This window comes from Bos grunniens, chromosome 16 (assembly GCF_055505025.1).
Source record: "Bos grunniens cultivar Pamir isolate PY7600 chromosome 16, Bosgru_T2T1.0, whole genome shotgun sequence".
Lineage (NCBI taxonomy): Eukaryota > Metazoa > Chordata > Mammalia > Artiodactyla > Bovidae > Bos > Bos grunniens.
In genome coordinates this window covers 75,969,957-75,994,410 of record NC_141180.1, presented here as the reverse complement: position 1 = coordinate 75,994,410, position 24,454 = coordinate 75,969,957, and the positions used below count along the sequence as shown (strand labels likewise).

The 24,454-nt window shown below is 37.8% G+C and overlaps 1 protein-coding gene across 15 annotated transcripts in view; it reads left to right on the top strand.

Moving 5' to 3' along the window:
* KCNT2 (potassium sodium-activated channel subfamily T member 2) overlaps positions 1-24,454 on the top strand; it is a 431,812-nt gene that overhangs the window by 313,352 nt on the left and 94,006 nt on the right. For 11 of the 15 annotated variants that reach the window (XR_015143755.1, XR_015143754.1, XR_015143752.1 and 8 more), the window contains exons 17-19: positions 8,778-8,991; positions 13,337-13,442; positions 20,115-20,287. Coding sequence is in view for 8 of the 15 variants with exons in the window: in XM_086345575.1 (XP_086201701.1) it covers positions 8,778-8,991; positions 13,337-13,442; positions 20,115-20,287 (493 nt within the window). In the remaining 7 variants the exon portion in view is untranslated. Of the gene's footprint in view, positions 1-8,777; positions 9,000-13,336; positions 13,443-20,114; positions 20,288-24,454 lie in introns of those variants that run through there. The other 4 variants (XR_015143756.1, XR_015143757.1, XR_015143758.1 and 1 more) reach the window with 3 other exon arrangements.

Here is a 24,454-nt window from a genome sequence, read left to right as displayed (position 1 = left end):
GTCTAGGTTGATCATAGTTTTTCTTCCAAGAAGCAAGCATCTTTTAATTTCATGGCTGCAGTAACCATCTGCAGTGATTTTGGAGCCCAAGAAAATAAAGTCTGTCACTGTTTCCACTGTTCCTCCATCTATTTGCCATGAAGTGATGGAACTGGATACCATGAACTTCATTTTTTGAATGTTGAGTTTTAATCCAGCCTTTTCATTCTCCTCTTTCACTTTCAGCAAGAGGCTCTTTATTTGCTCTTCACTTTCTGCCATAAGGGTGGTATCATCTATGTATATGAGTTTATTGATATTTCTCCTAGCAATCTTGATTCCAGCTTGTGCTTCTTCCAGTCCGGCATTTCACATGGTATACTCTGCATATAAGTTAAATAAGTAGGGTGACAGTGTACAGCCTTGACGTACTCTTCTGATTTGGAACCAGTCTGTTGTTCCATGGCCGGTGCTAACTGTTGCTTCTTGACCTGCATACAGGTTTCTCGGGAGGTATGTAAGGTGGTCTGGCATTCCAGAATTTTGCACATTTTATTTTGACCACACAGTCAAAAGCTTTGGCAAAGTCAATAAAGCAGAAGTAGATATTTTTCTGGAACTGTCTTGCTTTTTTGATAATCCAACAAATTTGGCAATTTGATCTCTGGTTTCTCTATCTTTTCTAAATCCAGCTTGAACATCTGGAAGTTCACCGTTCATGTAATGTTGAAGCCTGGCTTGGAGAATTTTAAGCATTACTTTGCTAATATGTGAGATGAGAGCAATTGTGTGGTTGTTTGAGTATTCTTTGGCAGTGCCTTTCTTTAGGATTGGAATGAAAACGATCTTTTCCAGTCCTATGGCCACTGCTGAGTTTTCCAAATTTGTTGGCATATTGAGTGTAGCACTTTCACAGCATCATCTTTTAGGTTTTGAAAGAGCTCAACTGGAATTCCATCACCTCCACTAACTTTGTTTCCTAAGACCCACTTGTCTTCACATTCCAGGATGTCTGGTTCTAGGTGAGTGATCACACCAGCATGGTTATCTGGGTCATGAAGATCTTTTTTGTTTAGTTCTTCTGTGTAGTCTTACCACCTCTTCTTAATATCTTCTGCTTCTGCTAAGCCCATACCATTTCTGTTCTTTATTGTGCCCATATTTTTTTTTGAAATATTCCCTTGTATCTCTCATTTTCTGAGTAAGGCTTTCTTTTTCTTTTTTTTTAAATTTTATTTTATTTTTAAACTTTACAATATTGTATTGGTTTTGCCAAACATTGAAATGAATCCGCCACAGGTAAGGCTTTCTTATCTCTCCTTGCTATTCTTTGGAACTCTGTATTCAAATGGGTATATCTTTCCTTTTCTCCTTTGCCTTTTACCCCTCTTCTTTTCTCAGTTATTTGTAAGGCCTGCTCAGACAACCATTTTGCCTTTTTGCATTTCTTTTTCTTGGGATTGATCTTGATTACTGCCTCCGGTACAATGTCATGAACCTCCGTCCGTAGTTCATCAGGTACTCTGTCTATCAAATCTAATCCCATGAATCTATTTCTCACTTCACTCTATAAATATAAGGGATTTGACTTAGGTCATACCTGAATGGTCTAGTGGTTTTCCCTTTCTTCAATTTAAGTCTGAATTTAGCAATAAGGAGTTCATGATCTGTTCCACAGTCAGCTCCCAGTCTTCTTCTTGCTGACTGTCAAGAGCTTCTCCATGTTTGGCTGCAAAGAATATAACCAATCTGATTTCAGTGTTGACAGTCTGGTGATGTCCATGTGTAGAGTCTTCTCTTATGTTGTTGAAAGAGGGTTTTGCTATGATCAGTGCGTTCTCTTGGCAAAACTCTAATAGCCTTTGCCCTGCTTCATTTTGTATTCCAAGGCCAAATTTGCCTGTTAGTCCAAATATCTCTTGACTTCCTAGTTCTGCATTCCAGTCCCCTATAATGAAAAGGACATCTTTTTTGAGTGCTAGTTCTAGAAGGTCTTGTAAGTCTTCATAGAACTGTTCAGTTTCAGCTTCTTTATCATTACTGGTCAGGGCATAGAGTTGGATTACTCTGATATTGAATGGGTTACCTTGGAAATGAACAGAGATTGTTCTGTTATTTTTGAGATGGCATCCAAGTGCTTCATTTTGGACTCTTTCATTGACTGTGACGGCTACTCCATATCTTCTAAGGAATTCTTGCACACAGTAGTAGATATAATGGTTACCTGAATTAAATTCACCCATTCTAGTCCATTTTAGTTTACTGATTCCTAAAATGTAAATGTTCATGCTTGCCATCTCCTGTTTGACCACTTCTGATTTCCCTTGATTCATGAACTTAACTTCCAGGTTCCTATGCAATATTGCTTTTTACAGCATGGAACTTGACTTCTATCACCAGTCATACCCGCAACTGGACACTGTTTTCTCTTTGGCTCTGTATCTTCATTCTTTCTGGAGTTATTTCTCCACTCTTCTCCAGTAGAATTTTGGGCACCAACCTGGGGAGTTCATCTTTCAGTGTCATATCTTTTGGCCTTTTCATACTGTTCATGGGATTCTCAAGGCAAGAATACTGAAGTGGTTTGCCATTCCCTTCTCCAGTGAACCACATTTTGTCAGAACTCTCCACCATGACCTGACCATCTTGGATGACCCTACAAGGCATGGCTTATAGTTTCATTGAGTTAGGTTTTTAGTATTAGCAGTAGGAAAATGGGAATGGCCATGCATTTAGATGAGAAAGGTATGCAGGGAACCAGCGGAGATATAGAATTCAGTTTGGAATGCAATGCATTTCAAATTTATGTTAGATATTGAGAAAAAAATGTCAAATAAGAGATTCAGTATAATAGTCTAGAGTTCAGGTCCTACTGTATAGCACAGGGAACTATGATAAACCTATGTTAAACTATGATAAACTTGTGATAAACCATAATGGAAAAGAATATAAAAAAGAATATCTATATCTGTATAGGCTTCCCTGGTGGATCAGTGGTGAAGAATCCACCTGCCAATGCCAGAGACCTGGGTTTTATTCCTGGGTCAGAAAGATCCCATGCAGGAGGAAATGGCAACCCACTCTAGTGTTCTTGCCAGGAAAATCCCATGGACAGAGGAGCCTGGTGGACTACAGTCCATGGGGTCACAAAGAGTTAGACGTGACTTAGTATGCACAACATGTGTATAACTGAGTCACTGTGTTGTACGGCAGAAATTAACACAACATTGTAAATTGATTAAAGTAATTTAGAAAAAAAAAAAAAACTGAAATGAGTCTAGAGTTCAGGAGAGAGGTGGTATATGCTGAAAAAATTAATTTTGGATTCCTGAGCTTATGTGTTATGTTTAAAGTCATGAAACTGAGCAAGATCATTGAGAAAATGATTGCGGGCAGAAAAGGAATGAAGACAAAGGACCAAATCCTGCAATGTGTCAATATTAAATATCAAGTGAATGAGAAGAAACCAGTAGAGGAAACAAAGAAGGAGATACTGACAAGGGAAACCAGCTGAGTGTCTTGTCCTGGAATCCAAATGAATCCAGTGTGTGGAGAAGATGTAGTGATCAGCCACGTCTAATGCCTATAATGGTCAAATAACATGAGAATTGAAAATTGGCCATTGAATTTAGTAAAAAAGTGATTGCTCTTTATCTCAATAAGAGCTCTTTCAATGAAGTGGTAAGTTGGGGAATGCCAGATCAGAGAGGTTTATGACAAAATGTCAGAAGACAACTTAGGGAAACTAGGTCTAGACAACTCTCATAAAATTTTGCTGCATGAGAGTAATGGAAATAAACATAAACAAATGAGACCTGAAAGTGAAAGTCACTCAGTCACGTCCAACTCTGTGACCCAGCAGACTATCCAGTCCATGAAATTCTCCAGGCCTGGAGAATACTGGGGTGGATAGCCTTTCCCTTCTCCAGGGGATCTTCCCAACCTAGGGATCAAACCAGGTCTCCTGCATTGCAGGCAGACCTAATTAAACTAAAAAACTTTTGCACAGCAAAGGAAACCATAAACAAAATGAAAAGGCAACCCACAGAATGAGAGAAAATGTTTGTAAATGATGTGACCAAATAGAGATTAGTCTCCAAAATTTACAAACAGCTCATACAGTTTAATGTTATTGAAACAAACCACCCTATCCAAAATGGGTGGAAGACCTAAACATTTCTCCAAAGAAGACCTACAGATGGCCAAGAGCCACATGAAAAGATGTTCAACACCAGTAAATTTTAGAGAAATACAAATCAAAACTAAAATGAGATATTACCTAACACCAATCAAAATGTCTATCATCAAAAAAAACCCACAAACAATAAATGAGTATAGTGAGAAGGGACCCATCCTACACTGTTGGTGGGAATGTAAATTGGTACAGCCACTATAGAAAACAGTATGGAGTTTTCTTAAGAAACTAAAACTAGGTCCAGCAACCCCACTCCTGGGCGTATATCTGGAGAAAAACATAATTTGACAAGACACATGCACATTGATGTTACAGCACTATTTATCATAGTCAAGAAGTAGAAGCAACCTAAGTGGCCATGAATGGAAGAAGAGATAAAGATGTGGCACATATATACAATGGAATATTACTCAGCCATGAAAAACAGTGAAATAATGCCATTTGCAGCAACATGAATCTAAAAATTGTCATATTGAGCAAAGTCAGCAAGACAAAAGAGAAATATTGTATGATATAGCTCATATGTGGAATCTAAAAAAATATGATACAAATGACTTTGTTTATAAAACAGAAACAGACTCACAGAGACTTAGAGAACTAACCATAGTTACTAGGGAGAGGGCAGGGCTGGGGAAAGATAGGGAGTTTGGGATTGATATGTACACACTGCCATGTTTAAAATGGATAGCCTACTTTTTGGTGCAGGGAACTCTGTTCCATAGTTAATGGTCTAAACAGGAAAAGAATTCAAAAGGGCAATAACTGAATCACCTGCTGTCCACTTGAAACTGACACAACATTGTTAGTCAACTGCACTCCAATATAGAAAAAAAAAAGTTAAATAAATAAATAGAACGTATAACAAAACAGTATATTAAAAAGCAGAGACATTCCTTTGCCAACAAAGGTCCTTCTAGTCAAGGCTATGGTTTTTCCAGTGTTCATGTATGGATGTGAGAGTTGGACTACAAAGAAAGCTGAGCGCTGAAGAATTGATGCTTTTGAACTGTGGTGTTGGAGAAGACTCTTGAGAGTCCCTTGGACTGTAAGGAGATCCAACCAGTCCTAAAGGAGATCAGTCCTGGGTGTTCATTGGAAGGACTGAGGTTGAAGCTGAAACTCCAATACTTTGGCCACCTTATGTGAAGAACTGACTCATTTGAAAAGACCCTGATGCTGGGAAAGATTGAGGGCAGGAGGAGACGGGGATGACAGAGGATGAGATGGTCAGATGGCATCACTGACTCAATGGACATGAGTTTGGGTAAACTCCAGGAGTTGGTGATGGACAGGGAGGCCTGGGGTGCTGCGGTCCATGGGGTCACAAAGAGTTGGACACAGCTTAGTGACTGAACTGAACTGCTGCTGCTGTTAAGTCGCTTCAGTCATGTCCGACTCTGTGCGACCCCATTGACGGAAGCCCACCAGGCTCCCCAGTCCCTCGGATTCTCCAGGCAAGAACACTGGAGTGGGTTGCCATTTCCTTCTCCAATGCATGAAATGAAAAGTTAAAAGGGAAGTCACTCAGTCGTCCAACTCTTAGTGACCCCATGGACTACAGCCTACCAGGTCCTCCATCCATGGGATTTTCCAGGCAAGAGTACTGGAGTGGGGTGACATTGCCTTCTCCGGAACTGAACTGAACTGACAACAAAACAGACTCACAGAGAAGAAAGTAGTGGTTAGCAGTGGGGAGAGTGGCAAAATAGGTGAAAGGAATTAAGAGGTACAGACTACCAGATACAAGGATATAATGTATAGCACAAGGAATATCAATACTTTATAATAACTTATATGGGGTATAATCTATAAAAACATTGAATCACTGTGTTGTACACCTGAAACTAATATAAGATTGTAAGTCAAGTTACTTCTGTTAAAAACAAAATAAAGCTAGTTAAGTCAACACAGGGTTGGTGTACAAGGAAAACAGTGAAAGACAGTGGGTATGGACTCTGAAGATGAATGATACAGAGCTGGGATATCATAAGGGGTGGAGGGAAAATGCTCTGAAAGAAGCAGTGAGAACTCTGAGGGTATTTCTCCACTAGGAAAACACAGGCACTCTTTTGGTGTTGCAACCTTCAGAATTACAAGGAGAGATATCAGAGAAGAGCCAGGTTTTGTTAGGGGAAGGAAAGGTTCAAACAAGAAGTTGTTTCTGTAATTGTAACTTTTAAAACTGTGTCTTCCCTGCTAAATTTTGACTTTCTCATGATCACATACCCCCATACTCAGCTTGGTGCCAAATATCAGTGTGGGCAGAATTATCAGGAAGTAACCAAGTTTCCTGTGTTGAGCAGGAAGATGATAAGGAGGTAGTTGGAAGTGATGTGGAGACAAACATATTTGGGAGGAGGTGAAATTCAGAGAACATGGCTCCTTGGGAAGTAGATGGGGATTTAACTCTCAAAACAAGAGTAGGGTTGAGTTTTACATAAATATGGATGTGTCTCTTTCCTTCCAAACAGAAATAAAAGGTGAAAAGTTTGTTGAAGCCTTCTTGTTTGCTTGGTTGAACATAGGGAATTGAAGGATTTCTTCAATAGAAAGATAACTTTCTTTCAAAAGATAAAAATAATCTTACTTCAAAAGATCACTTTTCCCTCTAAATTATACAATGTGGTCCTCTGCAGAGGATAAATGTCATAAATGTGGATTTTAATTTATAATATTAGGATGCAGATCATATATGGTTTTATTTTGATGAATCAAATTTATAAAATTTAATGTTTAATCAGATCCACTCACCTGATTAATGGAAAAGTTAATCTCATTTTCTCTAGGATCCTCATCTCCCTCCCAAGATGGATTGAACTATAAATTAATCCTTGTTTGTGGTGCTAAAAAGTTACTGGAGTGTATAGTTTCTGATGCCAGCCACTTTTACCTTTGCTCAGAAATGGTGGTCATCATATTGTTTTCTCAAGCACAGTCATTCTAGACACATTGTGTCATGCCCCTCAAAGGAGTCTTCCCCATTAACAGCAGACACACCAGGCTCCCTCTAATCTGAGTATCATGAACAGTATTTTCAGAGGTCCTAGCTTCTGAAACTTGAGTACCACATTTATTTCAATATTGAGAAATACCCAGATAGAGAACTCAGATGGTCTCCCCCATCTTGGTTCTATCAACTCTCACATTCAGAAACATTGCCTATTTTAATCCTTTCTTGTGTTGTTGTTGTTCAGTCATGTCTGATCTTTGCAACCCCATGACTGCAGCACACCAGGCTTCCCTGTCCATCACCAACTCCCGGAGCTTGCTCAAACTCATGTCCATCCAGTCGGTGATGCCATTCAGCCATCTTGTCCTCTGTCACCCCCTTCTCCTCCTGCTCTCAGTCTTTCCCAGCATCAAGGTATTTCTCAGAGGTTTTTAAAATTCAGTTGCTGACTTCTTTGTCCATGCAACAAAGAAAGAGATGCTAAAACCCCTGAGGTTTTTTTCTCCCTTTGAAATCTCAGGCTCTTACAGTGAAGAAGGTTGTAAGATCAGATAGAAGTTTGAAGGAAATGGAGAGTGTTTTAATAGTTGCTTCAAAAAATAATACAAAATGGAGACTCAGGGCTTTCAGAAGGATGGCCAGCTATCCATAAATACATTAATGAAGTCAGTGATTGTGAAATATGGTGGCAGTCATCCATTAGATTGATTTTTTTTTCTCCAGAAAGGGAGAGACAGTCACTTTCCATAAATTGGTGTTTATACTAATTTTTAAATGTTACTTAAATATCTCAGAGGAATTTGTTTCTTCCATTTACTGTTCCTTGAGTATTCCAAGGAGTCAAAGCCTTAAGCTATTTAAATTCTCTGTTCTTACTGCCTCAAGGCATTTCCATGACTTGTGTACTCATGATTTTCTTTTTATGTCAAAAAATCAAATGTAATGATTTCGGAGTGTAGCTTCTCATCACTGGGTGAAAAGTTCATCCTTTCCCCTGCTCCCTGTCCCCACTATACTACATCACATAACATAATTCTGTTTTATTTTCTGCATGGTATTTAGCATTATTGAGAATTAGTTTTTCCATTTCTTTGTCCATTTGATTATCTTAAAGACAAATCCATATGCATAGGAACATTGTCTCTCTTATTCCTTGAATATCTTGAGTGCCTAGAATTGTGCTTGCCACAGAGAAGGGCTTAATAAATATAAACATTAATTATTCAAATATTAAAAAGTAGTTATAAATCAGTAAAAAAAAAGATAACTCAACAATATAAGGAGAAAAGATATGATGAGAGATCGATAAAAGTGAAATGGACCAAAAGTTTTCATTAATTTAAAATAAATATAAATTTAAGCAATTTTTAAAATTTAAATGTCTAAGTATTTCATGATTTCACAAATCTTTTTTCATGCTATAGACCTAATTGTAGCAAATACACTTTTGCACAAATACAGAATTTTTTATCCCTGTGGGTAAAAATGCTCAAACTAAAAATAAGTAAATCATTTTTGAGACTAAAGGGTAAACAGTGCGTAGTATATTTCCTGGTTATACTGACTGTGTTTCATCTCACTTTAATCATTAAATGATTGCTAGTCCTATAGGTGGCAAACACTTTGATGGATTTTCATTTCTCATTGTTCCAGGTACTGTGGCCATAGACTTGCAAGACACAAGCTGCAGATCAGCAAGTGGCCCTACCCTGTCTCTTCCTACAGAAGGAAGTAAAGAAGTCAGAAGACCCAGCATTGCTCCCGTTTTAGAGGTTGCAGACACGTCATCAATTCAAACATGTGATCTTCTAAGTGATCAGTCAGAAGATGAAACTACACCAGATGAAGAAATGTCCTCGAACTTGGAGTATGTTTGTAAGGTTTACTGGGACTTGTGCTTGCCGTGAAAAACTAATGTCCTTCCCTTCTGGACATCCCAGAATCAGTCCTACATACTTCTGTCAAAACACTCTTCTTATTAGCCGGTATCTCTCTTGATGATAAAGTATTCTAAACCCTTGAATTTCTGGCTTAAACGGCTATTTACAGCTTCATTTTTCTCTATGTTAGCCTTTATCCTTAAAGAAAAAAAAATGTATATCAGTATTTCCATGATAAATCTATATTACATTTTACTTTTTTTCTTTAAGGATACAGTTTGTATTTTTCATTTTTATTAAAAATAAGTAATAATGCTTTTATTAAATTATAATGTGCCTTCTACCTTTAGTTTGTTTTTCTACTTCCATATTGAAGTTCAATCAATTATTTAGTACATGTAATGCAGCTTCTTCCATTAAGCTCTTGTTTGTCTCAGCATTCAGCAATCTTTTTTATTTAATATACATCAATAATGTTTTGAATGAATGAATAAATGAACTACAGTTCATTTAACTAAGATTCCATAATAAATAGTATCAATATTTAAGCTATTGATCACATTTTAGCCTATAGTAAAGTTTGTTTACTTGTCTATTTCATGTATTATGTTGGTATTTCTTAAGGAAAGCACAGTGTTCAACTGCCTTGACAGTGGAGTCCAAAGGAATTTGTGTCCCTTGGCAGTTTCACTTTATACTGGTTGGGTACAAGTGGCTTTGTTTAAAATCATCTGACCTACAATGCTTTATCTGTAAATAGGGTTCATATGAAGATTAATTGAGATAATAGAGAAATGTGCTTAGAACAATTGTTTGTGCAGAGTAAGCGTTCAGTGAGTATCAATTACTATTAGGTGTAGTACTAGTCCTAGTGGTAATGGTAACATCACTCAGGCACTTCTAATATTTTTCATATAATAGAAGTTCAGTCAATGTTGAACTGAACTAAAATATACTGAAATATAATTGGAATGTAGAAAACTCCTTCTATTAATCTTTCACACTTTCAAATATTTATTACAAGAAACTTAGACATATCCACAGAGGACAATTTCACTCTCCAAGAAATTAATAACACTCAGATAGATTTATGAAATATTTGACAAGAAGAAGGAACAGTTTGACCACCAGTATATTTCTAGAAATGGTGCTGTGATAGAAATTCTTTCTTTACATGTACTTCAGAAAAATTGAGAGGTTGAATATTTTTTATTTCTAGAAAAATGGAAAAGACATTGAAGTAATAGAGGAGACTGTCAACTTCTAAATTTGCAAAATATTCTCCATTTTACTGTCTTAGCTAATGATGTCTGAAAAACAGTTCTAACTAGGTTTGAAATTTCATGGTTTGAAAGATACATTTTCTTAATTAAAAAAGAGCTTTCACATTGGATAAAAGAACTTTTCCTCCACTAAATTTTCTTTTGTCTCTTCAGTTCAGTTCAGTTATTCATTCGTGTCCGACTCTTTGCAACCCCATGAATCGCAGCACATCAGGCCTCCCTGTTCATCACCAACTCCCAGAGTTTACTCAAACTCATGTCCATCGAGTCGGTGATGCCATCCAGCCATCTCATCCTCTGTCATCCCCTTCTCTTCCTGCCCCCAATCCCTCCCAGCATCAGAGTCTTTTCCAATGAGTCAACTCTTCTCATGAAGTGGCCAAAGTATTGGAGTTTCAGTTTTAGCATCAATCCTTCCAATGAACACCCAGGACTGATCTCCTTTAAAATGGACTGGTTGAATCTCCTTGCAGTCCAAAGAAATCTCAAGAGTCTTCTCCACACCACAGCTCAAAAGTATCAATTCTTCAGCGCTCAGCTTTCTTCACAGTCCAACTCTCACATCCATACATGACCAGTGGAAAAACCATAGCCTTGACTAGACGGACTTTTGTTGGCGAAGTAATATCTCTGCTTTTTAATATACTATCTAGGTTGGTCATAACTTTCCTTTCAAGGAGTAAGTGTCTTTTAATTTCATGCCTGCAATCACCATCTGCAGTGATTTTGGAGCCCAAAATAATCCCATGAAGTGATGGGACCGGATGCCATGATCTTAGTTTTCTGAATGTTGAGTTTTATGCCAACTTTTTCACTCTCCTCTTTCATTTTCATTAAGAGGCTCTTTATATCCTCTTCATTTTCTGCCATAAGGGTGATGTCATCTGCATATCTGAGGTTATTGATATTTCTCCCAGCAATCTTGATTCCAGCTTGTGCTTCATTCAGCCCAGCATTTCTCATGATGTACTCTGCATATAAGTTAAATAAGCAGGGTAACAATATACAGCCTTGACGAACTCCTTTTCCTGTTTGGAACCAGTCTGTTCTTCCATGTCCAGTTCTAACTGTTGCTTCCTGACCTGCATTTAGGTTTCTCAAGAGGCAGGTCAGGTGGTCTGGTATTCCCATCTCTTTCAGAATTTTCCACAGTTTATTGTGATCCACACACTCAAAAGCTTTGGCATATAGATGTTTTCTGGAACTCTCTTGCTTCTTCGATGATCCAGTGGATGTTGGCAATTTGGTCTCTAGTTCCTCTGCCTTTTCTAAAGCCAGCTTGAACATCTAGAAGTTCACAGTTCACGTATTGCTGAAGCCTGGCTTGGAGAATTTTGTGCATTACTTTACTAGCGTGTGAGATGAGTGCAATTGTGTGGTCATTTGAGCATTCTTTGGCATTGCCTTTCTATGGGATTGGAATGAAAACTGACCTATTCCAGTTTCCACTGCTCAGTTTTCCAGATTTGCTGGCATATTGAGTGCGGCACTTTCACAGCATCATTTTTCAGGATTTGAAAGAGCTCAACTGGAATTCCATCATCTCCACTAGCTTTTTTCATAGTGATGCTTTCTAAGGCCCACTTGACTTCCCATTCCAGGATGTCTGGCTCTAGGTCAGTGATCACACCATCATGATTATCTGGGTCATGAAGATCTTTTTTGTACAGTTCTTCTGTGTATTCTTGCCACCTCTTCTTAATATCTTCTGCTTCTGTTAGGTCCATACCATTTCTGTCCTTTATTGAGCCCATCTTTGCATGAAATGTTCCCTTGGTATCTCTAATTTTCTTGAAGAGATCTCTAGTCTTTCCCATTCTATTGTTATCCTCTATTTCTTTGCACTGATAGCTGAGGAAGGCTTTCTTATCTCTCCTTGCTATTCTTTGAAACTCTGCATTCAATTGCTTATATCTTTCATTTTCTCCTTTGCTTTTTGCTGCTCTTCTTTTCACAGATATTTGTAAGGCCTCCCTAAACAGCCATTTTGCTTTTCTGCACTTGTTTTCCATGGGGATGGTCTTGATCCCTGTCTCCTGTACAATGTCATGAACCTCATTCCATAGTTCATCAGGCACTTAAATCTATTTCTCACTTCCACTGTATAATCATAAGGGATTTGATTTAGGTCATACCTGAATGGTCTAGTGGTTTTCCCTATTTTCTTCATTTTAAGTCTGAATTTGGCAATAAGGAGTTCATGATCTGAGCCACAGTCAGCTCCCGGTCTTGTTTTTGCTGACTGTACAGAGCTTCTCCATCTTTGGCTGCAAAGAATATAATCAGTCTGATTTCGTTGTTGACCATCTGATGAAGTCCATGAATTTTGTCTCTTAATTTTCATTTATACTGTTACTTTGATAGCTTCACTTTGAAAATCTTATAGCATAATGTGCAGGTGACTATCTTGTAAAGTCAATAAACAAACCAATTATCTTTGATAATATTTAAACATTATTTCACCAATAACTCTGGTTTTGGTGTGGGTCTTATGGAATAGTTCACGCAACCATTTACTTTTTTTTTCTAAAAAAAAAAAATTCATGACTCATGAATATTGATAGAGTGAATCATAATAATGAATTTTGCTTTAAATATGTTTTATAAAAAACATTGCTATTTTCTAAAATATATCTAAATCTTTTAAACTGAAGATTGGAAAGGATCAGTTAGTTAATATTTTAGAATTCATGGTCTTTGCTTCAACTATTCACCTCTGTTTCTGAAGAGATTTGTGAGCATGGCCGTATTCTGACAGAATTTCAGTTGTGGACACTGAAATTTAAATTTCATTTAATTTTCATATGAGATGAAATAGTACTCTTCTTTTGACTTTTTTCAGCCTTTTAAACGTATGAAAACTAGTTCACAAAACCATGTCAACTTTGGTCCATGGCCCTTGTTCCAAATTGTTTCTTTATCAGAATATAACTGCAGCACAAAACATTACTGCATCTAACTTTATCAAAGTGAGGAATTGACGACAACTGATTTGTCAGACTTTGCCTGCATTATTAAAGGTAATTAGGTATTTCATATTGTTTTACAGATATGCTAAAGGCTACCCACCTTACTCTCCATACATAGGAAGTTCACCCACTTTTTGTCATCTCCTTCATGAAAAAGTACCATTTTGCTGCTTAAGACTAGACAAGGTAAGCACTTCAGGCTGTTATTTTCTGTAAAACTAAAATGATGGCATTGTGTAGTTGCATGCATTTATATAATTTTGTACAATTTTTTGACTGAAATATGTTTATAGAGTATTATCTTTCAAATGTAAATGTTATACATAAGGTGGTGAATTTTACTTTTTTTTAACTGCACTAATGATTACCCCCAGAGAAAGCAATGGCACCCCACTCCAGTACTCTTGCCTGGAAAATCCCATGGACAGAGGAGCCTGGTAGGCTGCAGTCCATGGGGTCACTAAGAGTCGGAAACGACTGAGCGACTTCACTTCCACTTTTCACTTTCATGCATTGGAGAAGGAAATGGCAACCCACTCCAGTGTTCTTGCCTGGAGAGTCCCAGGGACAGGGGAGCCTGGTGGGCTGAGTCTATGGGGTCACACAGAGTCGGACACGACTGAAGCGACTTAGCAGCAGCAGCAATGATTACCCAGTGCTTTACCCTCCACTGATGTATTTGAGGAGTTGGTCAGTCATGTTTTTAAAAGGAAAACAAAGGTACCAGGGCCACAAACCAGAGTCCTCCCCAGATCACTTTGGCCAAATATGCTCTATGTATTTTACTAGGCATTTTTGCCAAAAATCTCAAAGTGGAATTGCTTGATGTGATGCAAGTTAGGTAGTCTATGTGTCATTCACAAAGATTCATTATCAATTAGACTGGAAGTGTCTTGTTTAATGACTCCTTCTCTGAAGATTTTATACTGGTTCTGGTTCCTGCCTGGATGTTCAGGAGAAATCATCCAAAACAGAAACATTGTAAGAAAGCGGGCATTTTTAGCTTTTTCACAGCATGGCCGTTGGACATGACCTGTGTAAGAATTTATTTTCCTAACGAATAAGAAAGCACATAAAAAGGACACTCTGCAACTCCCCACCTCCCAGAAATTAAAACGTACAACTAATTCTAACCAGGAATTTCTTCTTTTATTCTAAATTTCAGAGTTACCTGGTATAAAAATCCCAGCTCTATGCTTATAGGCTTTACAATTTGGAGAGAGAACTTTATCATTAAATTTCAATTTCCATCTCTCTGTGTTTGTTTAGTCATTCAGTGCTCCCTTGATGGGTCACACAGTAGCAAATCCTCCTGCAATGCAGGAGACCCGGATTCCATCCCTGGGTTGGGAAGATCCCCAGAAGAGGGTATGGTAACCCACTTCAATATTCTTGCTTGGAGAATCCCATGGACACAGGAGTCTGGGCTGGCTGCAGATCACGGGGTCGTTAAGAATTAGACATGACTGAGTGGCTTACCACAAGCAGGGAGCCCAGGAGAGCTCAGTCAGTAGATCATCATACTTTTAATCTGAGGGTCCAGGGTTCAAAGTCACTGTTTGGGTAAGGTTGACCTTTTGGGCTTCCCTGGCTCTCATTCCCTAGAGGATTCTCCTGTAATACAGGAGAGGTGGGTTCAATCCTTGGGTCAAGAAGATCCCCTGGAGAAAGAAACCAACTCAAGTATTCTTGCCTGGAGAATTCCATGGACAGAGGAGCCTAGCAGGCTACAGTCCATTGGGTCCCAAGAGTTGAACATGACTTACTGACTAAACTACCAATCAGGGAACCGGATACAAGAAAAAGCTAGGCTTTCAGAGGTGAGTCTTGTTGAAGGAGAAATGGAGACTTTCAAAGCCAAAAGATGATAATCTGTCTCTAAGAAGGAAAAGTTTCTGGTTGTTATTGATTAGTCTATGACATTTGGGATTATCCATTCTTTAGGTGGCATCAGTCTGGTTGGTGCCATTTCTTAGAAGGAATGGAGTAGCCATAATAGTTAACAAAAGAGTCTGAAACGCAGTACTTGGATGCAATCTCAAAATGACAGAATAATCTCTGTTCGTTTCCAAGGCAAACCATTCAATATCACAGTAATCTATGCCCCAACCAGTAATGCTGAAGAAGCTGACGTTGAACAGTTCTATGAAGATCTACAAGAATTTCTAGAACTAACACTCAAAAAAGATACTCTTTTCATCATAGGGGACGGGAATGCAAAACTAGGAAGTCAAGAAATACCTGGAGTAACAGGCAAATTTGGCCTTGGAGTACAGAATGAACCAGGGCAAAGACTAATAGAGTTTTGCCGAGAAAATGCACTGGTCATAGCAAACACCCTCTTCCAACAACACAAGAGAAGACTCTACACATGGACATCACCAGATGGTCAATACCAAAATCAGATTGATTATATTCTTTGCAGCCAAAGATGGAGATGCTCTATACATTGAACAAAAACAAGACTGGGAGCTGACTCTGGCTCAGAAAATAACTCCTTATTGGCAAATTCAGACTTAAATTGAAGAAAGTAGGGAAAACCACTAGACCATTCAGGTATGACCTAAATCAAATTCTTTGCAATTATGCAGTAGAAGAGAGAGATAGATTCAAGGGATTAAATCTAATAGACAGACTTCCTGAAGAACTATGGATGGAGGTTTGTGACATTTTACAGGAGGCAGTGATCAAGAACATCCTTAAGAAAAAGAATTGCAAAAAGGCAAGATAGTTTTCTGAGGAGGCCTTACAAATAGCTGTGAAAAGAGAAGCAAAAGGCAAAGGAGGAAAGGAAGATATACCCATTTGAAATCAGAGTTCCAAAGAATAGCAAGGAGAGATAAGAAAGCCTTCCTCAGTGATCAATGCAAAGAAATAGAGGAAAATAATAGAATGGGAAAGACTAGGGATCTCTTCAATAAAATTAGAGGTACCAAGGGAAAATTTCATGCAAAGATGGGCACAATAAAGGACAGAAATGGTATGGACCTAACAGAAGCAGAAGATATTAAGAAGAGGTGGCAAGAATACACAGAAGAACTTTACAAAAAAGATCTTCATGACCCAGATAATCACGATGGTATGATCACTGACCTAGAGCCAGACATCCTGGAATGCGAAGTCAAGTGGGCCTTAGAAAGCATCACTATGAACAAAGCTAGTGGAGGTGATGGAATTCCAGTTGAGCGATTTCAAATCCTGAAAGATGATGCTGTGAAAGTGCTGCACTCAAAATGCCAACAAATGTGGAAAACTGAGTAGGGCCACAGGACTGGAAAAGGTCAGTTTTCATTCCAATCCCAAAGAAAGGCAATGCCAAAGAATGTTCAAATGACCGTACACTTGCACTCATCTCACATGCTAGTAAAGTAATGCTCAAAATTCTCTACGCCAGGCTTCAGTAGTATTTAATCTGTGAACTTCCAGATGTTCAAGGGGATTTACAAAAGGCACGTGAACCAGAGATCAAATTGCCAACATCCACTGGATCATAGATAAAGCAAAAGAGTTCCAGAAAAATATCTACTTCGCTTTATTGACTATGCCAAAAGCTTTGAGTATGTGGATCACAACAAACTGTGGAAAATTCTTAAACAGATGGGAATACCAGACCACCTGACCTGCCTCTTGAGAAATCTGTATGCAGGTCAGGAAGCAACAGTTAGAACTGGACATGGAACAACAGACTGGTTCCAAATAGGGAAAGGAGTACATCAAGGCTGTATATTGTCACCCTGCTTATTTAACTTATATGCAGAGTACATCATGAGAAATGCTGGGCTGGTTGAAGCACAGGCTGGCATCAAGATTGCCAGGAGAAATATCAGTAACCTCAGATATGCAGAAGACACCACCCTTGTGACAGTGAAGAAGAACTAAAGAGCTTCTTGATGAAAGTGAAAGAGGAGAGTAAAAATCTGGCTTAAAATTCAACATTTAGAAAACTAAGATCATGGCATCCAGTCCCATCACTCATGGCAGATAGATGGGAAAACAGTGGAAACAGTGGCAGACTTTATTTTGGGGGGCTCCGAAATCACTGCAGATGGTGACTGCAGCCATGATATTAAAAGACACTTGCTCCATGGAAGAAATGTTATGACCAACCTAGATAGCATATTAAAAAGCAGAGACATTACTTTGCCAACAAAGGTCCATCTAGTCAAAGCCATAGTTTTTCCCGTAATCATTTATGGATGTGATAGTCGGACTATAAAGAAAGCTGAGATCCAAAGAATTGATGCTTTTGAACTGTGGTGTTGGAGAAGACTCTTAAGTGTCCCTTGGACAGCAAGGAGATCCTACCAGGCCATCCTAAAGGAGATCAGTCCTGAATATTCATTGGAAAGACCAATGCTGAAGCTGAAACTCCATTACTTTGGCCGCCTGATGGGAAGAACTGACTCATTTGAAAAGACCTGGATGCTGGGAAAGAGTGAAGGCAGGAAGAGAAAGGGTCTACAGAAGATGAGATGGTTGGATGGCATCACCTGCTCAATGAACATGAGTTTGAGTAAACTCTGGGAGTTGGTGATGGACAGGGAGGCGTGTCATGCTGCAGTACATGGGGCCACAAAGCGTCGGACACAACTGAGCGACTGAACTGAACTGAACTGAGTCTGTTTGGAGGTGGTAGTCTGCTCTGCAAATGAGTGCCCACTTTGTGATTAGAGGGTGGGGTTAGGCAGCCAACCCTGCTGCATCTATGGAGTCTGTGAGCAAGGATTTTGTTGCCCAGTCTGCTTTATATGAGCAGCAGCAGGCTCCTTCCTGGACAGGGTTTATCAAAAATAAATTCCATGTTATATCCTTGTGTTATTTTTTCTTGCTAATTATGTTGCTTCTAAATTTACTAAAGTAGTTCTTTTTCCTCACTTGAGCTCATAAAAATGAAGTACTTAATAATCTCAGCCCCAACCTGGCACCTTCTCCTTCCATAATCTCTTTGTAAAGGACCTAAATTTGTGTGGCCTCAGATCCTGTTTATACTTAACAGTTCTCCAATGGTACTTCCAGTGGGGACCTACTGTCCTTCTCCTTTATCATTTCCTGTGCTCTCTTCTTTCTTATGCCTTAATTCTTCCTTCTGGATTGATCTTTCCACTTTCATGATTACAGCTTTAGAAATCCTGCTAATGAAATCCTATAGTGATAAATTCTTTCCATTTCAGTTTTCTAGATATGTCCTTATTTTGTCCTCCTTCCTAAAGACTAGTTTGGCTGGGTATCCAATTCCAGGTTCTGAGTTGTTTTTTTTTTCCCCTTTAAACATGTTAGGATTTTTTCACTGCCTTCTGTCCTGCACACTGCTGGTGAGAAGTCAGCCATCATTCTAATTTGTGTTTCTTGTAGGTACAGTTCTCTTTTCTCTATGGCTGCTTTTAAGGTCTTCTTCTTGTCTTGATTGTCCTGCAGTATGACAATGTGTATGACCCTGCATTTATCTTTATTTATTTGGATTAGGATTCATTGGGTTTCCAGAACCTGGTGATTTGCATGCTTCATTAATTCTAGAAAAGCCTTAGTCAATCTTTACATGAATAGTGATTCTCATCTTTTTTTCAGACATTCTGTTTAAATGTGTATTAGACATTATCAAACTGTCTTCTCACACATCTTAATTTTTTTCCATACTACTTTCTCTATTCTCCCTGTATTCTGAATAATTACTTCAACTCAATCATGCAGTTGATCCCTTCAGATGAACAGAATGTGCAATTTAAATCATTTTTTGAATGTCTGTTTTAAGTTATGATGCCTTTTAATTCCAGACTAGAGTATTTGTAATTTTTTAAACATCTACTTGAATATTTCCAATATCCTCTTGTTCTCTTCTATTTCCTTAAACATAGTAAACATGCTCATTTTTCTATTCTGAATCTAGTAACAAGGAAATCTGTAATATTTGTGAGTCTAATTCTTTTGCTTATTGATTCTGCTGACTCGAGGTACCTTGTTCCCAAAAAATGTTTTGCAATTTTTTATTCAGGAATGAAGGCAGAGAATATTCCAGAGTTGATAATGAATCCACAGAGAATCAACTAATCCCAGCCCAAATAAAAAGAAACATACGTAAAGATATAAAGGTTAAAGAGCCAGATTGCTAAAGCAGTTCTCCAGGCAGATAATTTTATTTAAAAGGATCTTGATTTAATAATGCCAAGTCCAGTAAATTCTAGCTCCCTTGGAAGTAGCAAAATAGCCTCAGGAAACACATTTTGGTAATGTGATATTATGTTGTTCTTGTTCTTGTTAGTATTAGTATTTTACTTTTGAATATTTACATCATTATCTTGCCAGCTCAGGTACACTTTTAGACAATTACAGGTTTTTTGTTTGTTTTTTAATAAAAAAATCCCTTTCAATACCTTTTGGTATTCAGTTCCTGGAATGTTGCATGGTTACTTAATTATAATGTTACTCTATTTCTGGAAATGAAAGTCAGAGGTAGATTATTTTTACAGCTTTCGTGAATTATGATTGACAAATAAAAATTATGTGTATCTGAGGTATTTAACATGCTGCTTTGATATACATATACATTGTGATGATTCTTTTATTGATACCCAGATGTCCTCTAGCGGCAAGTTCCGCTTTGCAGCAGAATGTGTGTACACACACTACCGCCTTTTCTTTCCCCCGTATCAGGCTGCATACCTGAAAGTCACTGGTTTTGTCCATGCACACCTTCAGGCTGGAGAATTAGGCATAGAAAAGTGTAACTATTTTCAAATTGATTAGAAAACAAAGGATTCACTAGGAAGGACTAATTGCACATTTTTTTGTCTCCTAAGTTTTTTCACCCAATTTTAGTGGAGTATAAAAATGGTATTTCTGTGTATAATTTTTCTTCTCTAGAGTTGCCAGCATAACTACTATGAGGACGCAAAAGCCTATGGATTCAAAAATAAGCTAATTATAGTTGCAGCTGAAACAGCTGGAAATGGATTGTATAATTTTATTGTTCCTCTCAGGGCTTATTATAGACCAAAGAAAGAACTTAATCCCGTAATACTGCTATTGGATAACCCGTAAGTATATCTTAAAATACACAAGCAAGACAAAAATTTGTTAATATTTTATCAAAAATAATTTAATTTAGAATTAAATTTAGAATATTTTAAATCAGAAACATTATGGCATATATGGGAGATATATTCTATGCTGTGGTACAAAACAATCATTGAGTATGATTGTGCTTCACAAATACAACTTAAAACATAACAAGAGTACTCTGAGCCTTTTGTTTAAGACTATTTTTGCAAATGGTCATCTCTCTACCAGTGGGAAACATGCCACTGAAATAATTACAGTTATTTTCCTTAAATTAATCAACTAGCCTGGAAAATCTCTGCCAAAAGTGGACAATTTTGTTGTCTTTGTAAAGAACCATTAATTATCAGAGAAGCATATTAATGATCCATTTTATGTCATATCATAACACATCATCATTACTTATGATTCTTTCACTGTTAAAACATATATCCTGTGACATAACATGAATAGTTTATACTTTACCGTATTCTTTTCTTTAGAAAATGTTTGATTAATAAACTCATGAAAAAAGACTACTTAAACATTTCAAGATCCTTATACAGATATAAATATACAGCACTGAATGCTGTGGTCAAATCCATTGTATGTGCTAAAATTACAACACTTCTCTCTCTGACTCAAATTAGTAGCAGATGGTCCTTAAATCAATACCATCGTTTAACATCCTCCAATTCTCCTCTTACATTCTAAAGTGATGCAAATTTTGGGATAAGCTAAATGAGGCCAACATCTACTGCTTTGTCTCTGCTTTTAAAATTTATGAAAAGAATTTTCTCAAAACAGAGATAGCTCCCCGATATAACTTCATGACATTATTTATTCTGAATATATGAATATCAAGATTCTCATGGATGCATCTCTTTTTAGCATCAGAATGTCAGTGATAATCAACTCTAAAACTTGAGCACACTTCTAGAGGTTTCAGTTGAAGAACTTTCAGGTCTGATGATTCAATGCTTTTTTGATACCGTTTTGGCTTCCAGGGAAAGGTGATGTAAAGTTAGGGCAGGTGTAGGAAAACAAAAACTTAGACCCAATGTTAGATGAAATAAAAGTTTAATAAAGCAAATCCTAGCAGGATAAGAGTGGTTACTGGGTAGCTACGGTGATGGAGCATGGAATGATCTGACACACAGGAGATGCTCATCCACTATATGAACTCAGAAGTGTCAGATGCTGGCTATTTTTGCTTATGGGGTAGTGTGTCCACTCCCCTAAAAATGCATGGGTATTTACAAGCTGATTGACTTAGAGCAGGTGGCTCAATAGTAAAAAATCTGCATGGTGAGTGGGGAGGATCCCCTGGAGGAGGAAATGGCAATCCACTCTAGCATTCTTGCCTGGAGAATCCCAAGGACAGAGGACCCTGCAGGGCTACAGTCCATAAGGTCATAAAGAGTCAGATATGACTAAGCATACATGCTTGTGCAACTCATGAATGACTTAGAGCATGAGTTCCCATGTCCTATGGCTTGGATTAAAGTGGGTCAACTCAGGCCTCAGAATACAGAAAAGCAGAGAGGAAGAGGCTTGAAAAAAAAAAAAAGAACTGTGCCTACAGCATCCCTGTGTAAAGTAATGGGTAAAACTTATTCTTTCACCTTCTTTATATTATTTCAAGGTATAATTACTGGTCCTGATGTATGAAACTCCTAATTGGGTTCTGGGACCCAAATTCAATGTGTGTGTGTGTGAGGGGGGAGGTTTTTCCACACCTCCAATAAGCAGTTCTCAGGATTCCAGCTCAGTTCTGACACTCTCTACCCAGAAATAGCATTAGCTTCCCAGGTTGAAGTTTCAGTTCTACAAAATTTCCCCACCCCCACTTCAGAAGTCAATCACAAGCCAGATTATCACCTTATAACTGATCAGCTGTAGACTAAAAAAGACCCTGATGCTGGGAAAGACCGGGGGCAGGAGGAGAAAGGGGTGGCAGAGGATGAGATGATTGGATAACATCACCAACTCAATGGGCATGAGTTTCAACAAACTCTAGGAGATAATGAAGGAAGGGGAGCCTGAAGTGCTGAAGTCCATGGGATCACAAATAGCTGGACACAACTCAGCTACTGAACAACAACAACAGACTGGAAGCTTCAGTGACCCCCTGCATGAACTTTGATGCCAGTTGTAAGTCAAGGTTGTTACCTGTACTTCTGACCGACTGGCTGTAACTCAGAGGTTTCCACCAACACCTACTCAAGGTCAACTTATTTGGTAGAGCAGATCACAGAATTCAGATAAACATTTTACTGACTGGATTGCCAGCTTATTATAAAGGCATATAACTAGGAAAAACTGGTGGAAGAGATGCACAGGGCAAGATATAGGGAAAGAGCATCACTGTCACCAAATCTCTACCTGTTCACCAGCCTGGAAGTTCTTTGAACTGTGTCTTTTGGGGTTTTTAATAGAAGATTCATTACATAGGTGCAATTGACTAAATCATTGGTCATTGGTAATTTAATTCAATCTCTTGCCCCTACCCCTTCCTCAAAAATCAGGAGGTAGGACTGAAGCTCCCACTTTCTATTCAGGCCGGTTTCCCTGGCAAACAGCCTCCGTCCTTAGCTGCATTCCAAATGTCACCTCATTAACATAAACCCAGTGTTCCTGGAGAGAGGCTTGTTATGAAGAGCAAGACACCCATTTCATCTTCATGTCTCTGAAGTGATTTCAGGAGGGTAAGAGACCAAATATTATTAACAGAAGGTGCTCCCATGACTCTTGTCATTCAGGAAATTCCAAGGGTTTGGGGAGTTGTGAGCTAGAAAATGTGGTAAAGACCAAAGACATGTGAGGAATCTGAATGTGAATGCCAAATACACATTCCTTATAAATCACAGTATTGTACTTTGCAAGAGTCAATCTCACCAAATTTAGGAATGGAGTTTACTTTTGTCCTTTTCTGTATCTAGTTTCCCTAAACAATCTTGTTTCAGAATCACTAATCCCATCTTATCCCAGGAGCAGGTGGCAGGAGTTAGGATTTCTTAATCTGTGTATCTTGTGTAGACTTTGGAATTGCCATGACTAAATCGTTCCCTTTCTGTTTGGTTTTGAATTAACAAATTACCAAAATGCCCAATTACTGCATTATTGATTGATTTGTATGATAGAATTATAAAATCAAGACTGTTGTGTCCACAGTCTTAATTCCTGAATCTGATCAATCATCAATCAAAAAATCTGAAAATTCTGTTTCTCTTAGTTACGGGAAAGATTGTCAGTAATTCAATATAAGTATACATGTAGCTTTTATCAGAGATTATTTTACCTAAATAAGACCATAGTGATCATTTAATAAAATTAATAATCTTTATCACTACCTTTGTTCATTATAGTCATAACTGCTGAGCATTTACTATATGGCAGTCATCCCAGTAGATACTTAGCTTTTATTTCATGTTTTATTTCCATAAAAAATATATCCATGTCATATAGCATGGTTTATCCTCAGAAAGATGTACCAAGCAGCTTAAGATCTCAAAGCTTACAAATTACAATAATATTTAAACAAATTGGTCTGTGCAACTTGATTACACCACTGTCTCTTATTTCATAGAAAGGAGGAACAGGCCAAAGAAGTTATATGACTTTTTCCAAGGTCGATTCTAGGATTAGAACCTTCTCTGTAGTTCATAGCTCATTGTTCTTTCAACTATGTGATCTTACTTTAGTTACACGTTTTTGACATATGCAAAAATACATTGTTTATCAATTGTCAAACAAGAATATTTTAACTTTAGGTTATTTTGCATTTAAGTATTTTTCTTTGCTTTCCTAAGGACCTACAGTTTGAAATCCAAGTATTCACATGACATCTGTTAAATGATTTTAGTGGGTTTGACTATTTTTCAAAGAGTGGGGATGAAAGTGCTCTCTGTAAAATTGACCAGCATCCTGTGTATTTCCCAAAAGTGGTGTCGAACAATTTTATTTGTTGTTCTCTGTTCCTTTGATTGAGAATGAGGAAACAAGAACTAACACCAGTAAATAATGTTCCAGAAAGTTTTATGCAATCCTCTTTTTTAAAAAAACAATGAAATTGTTTTTAAAGAACTTGTTTCTCTGATGTGGCTAGTATTTTTCAATCTCGCCTACAGTATTATAAAGAAATATGATGCTTTCTTCTTTAATAT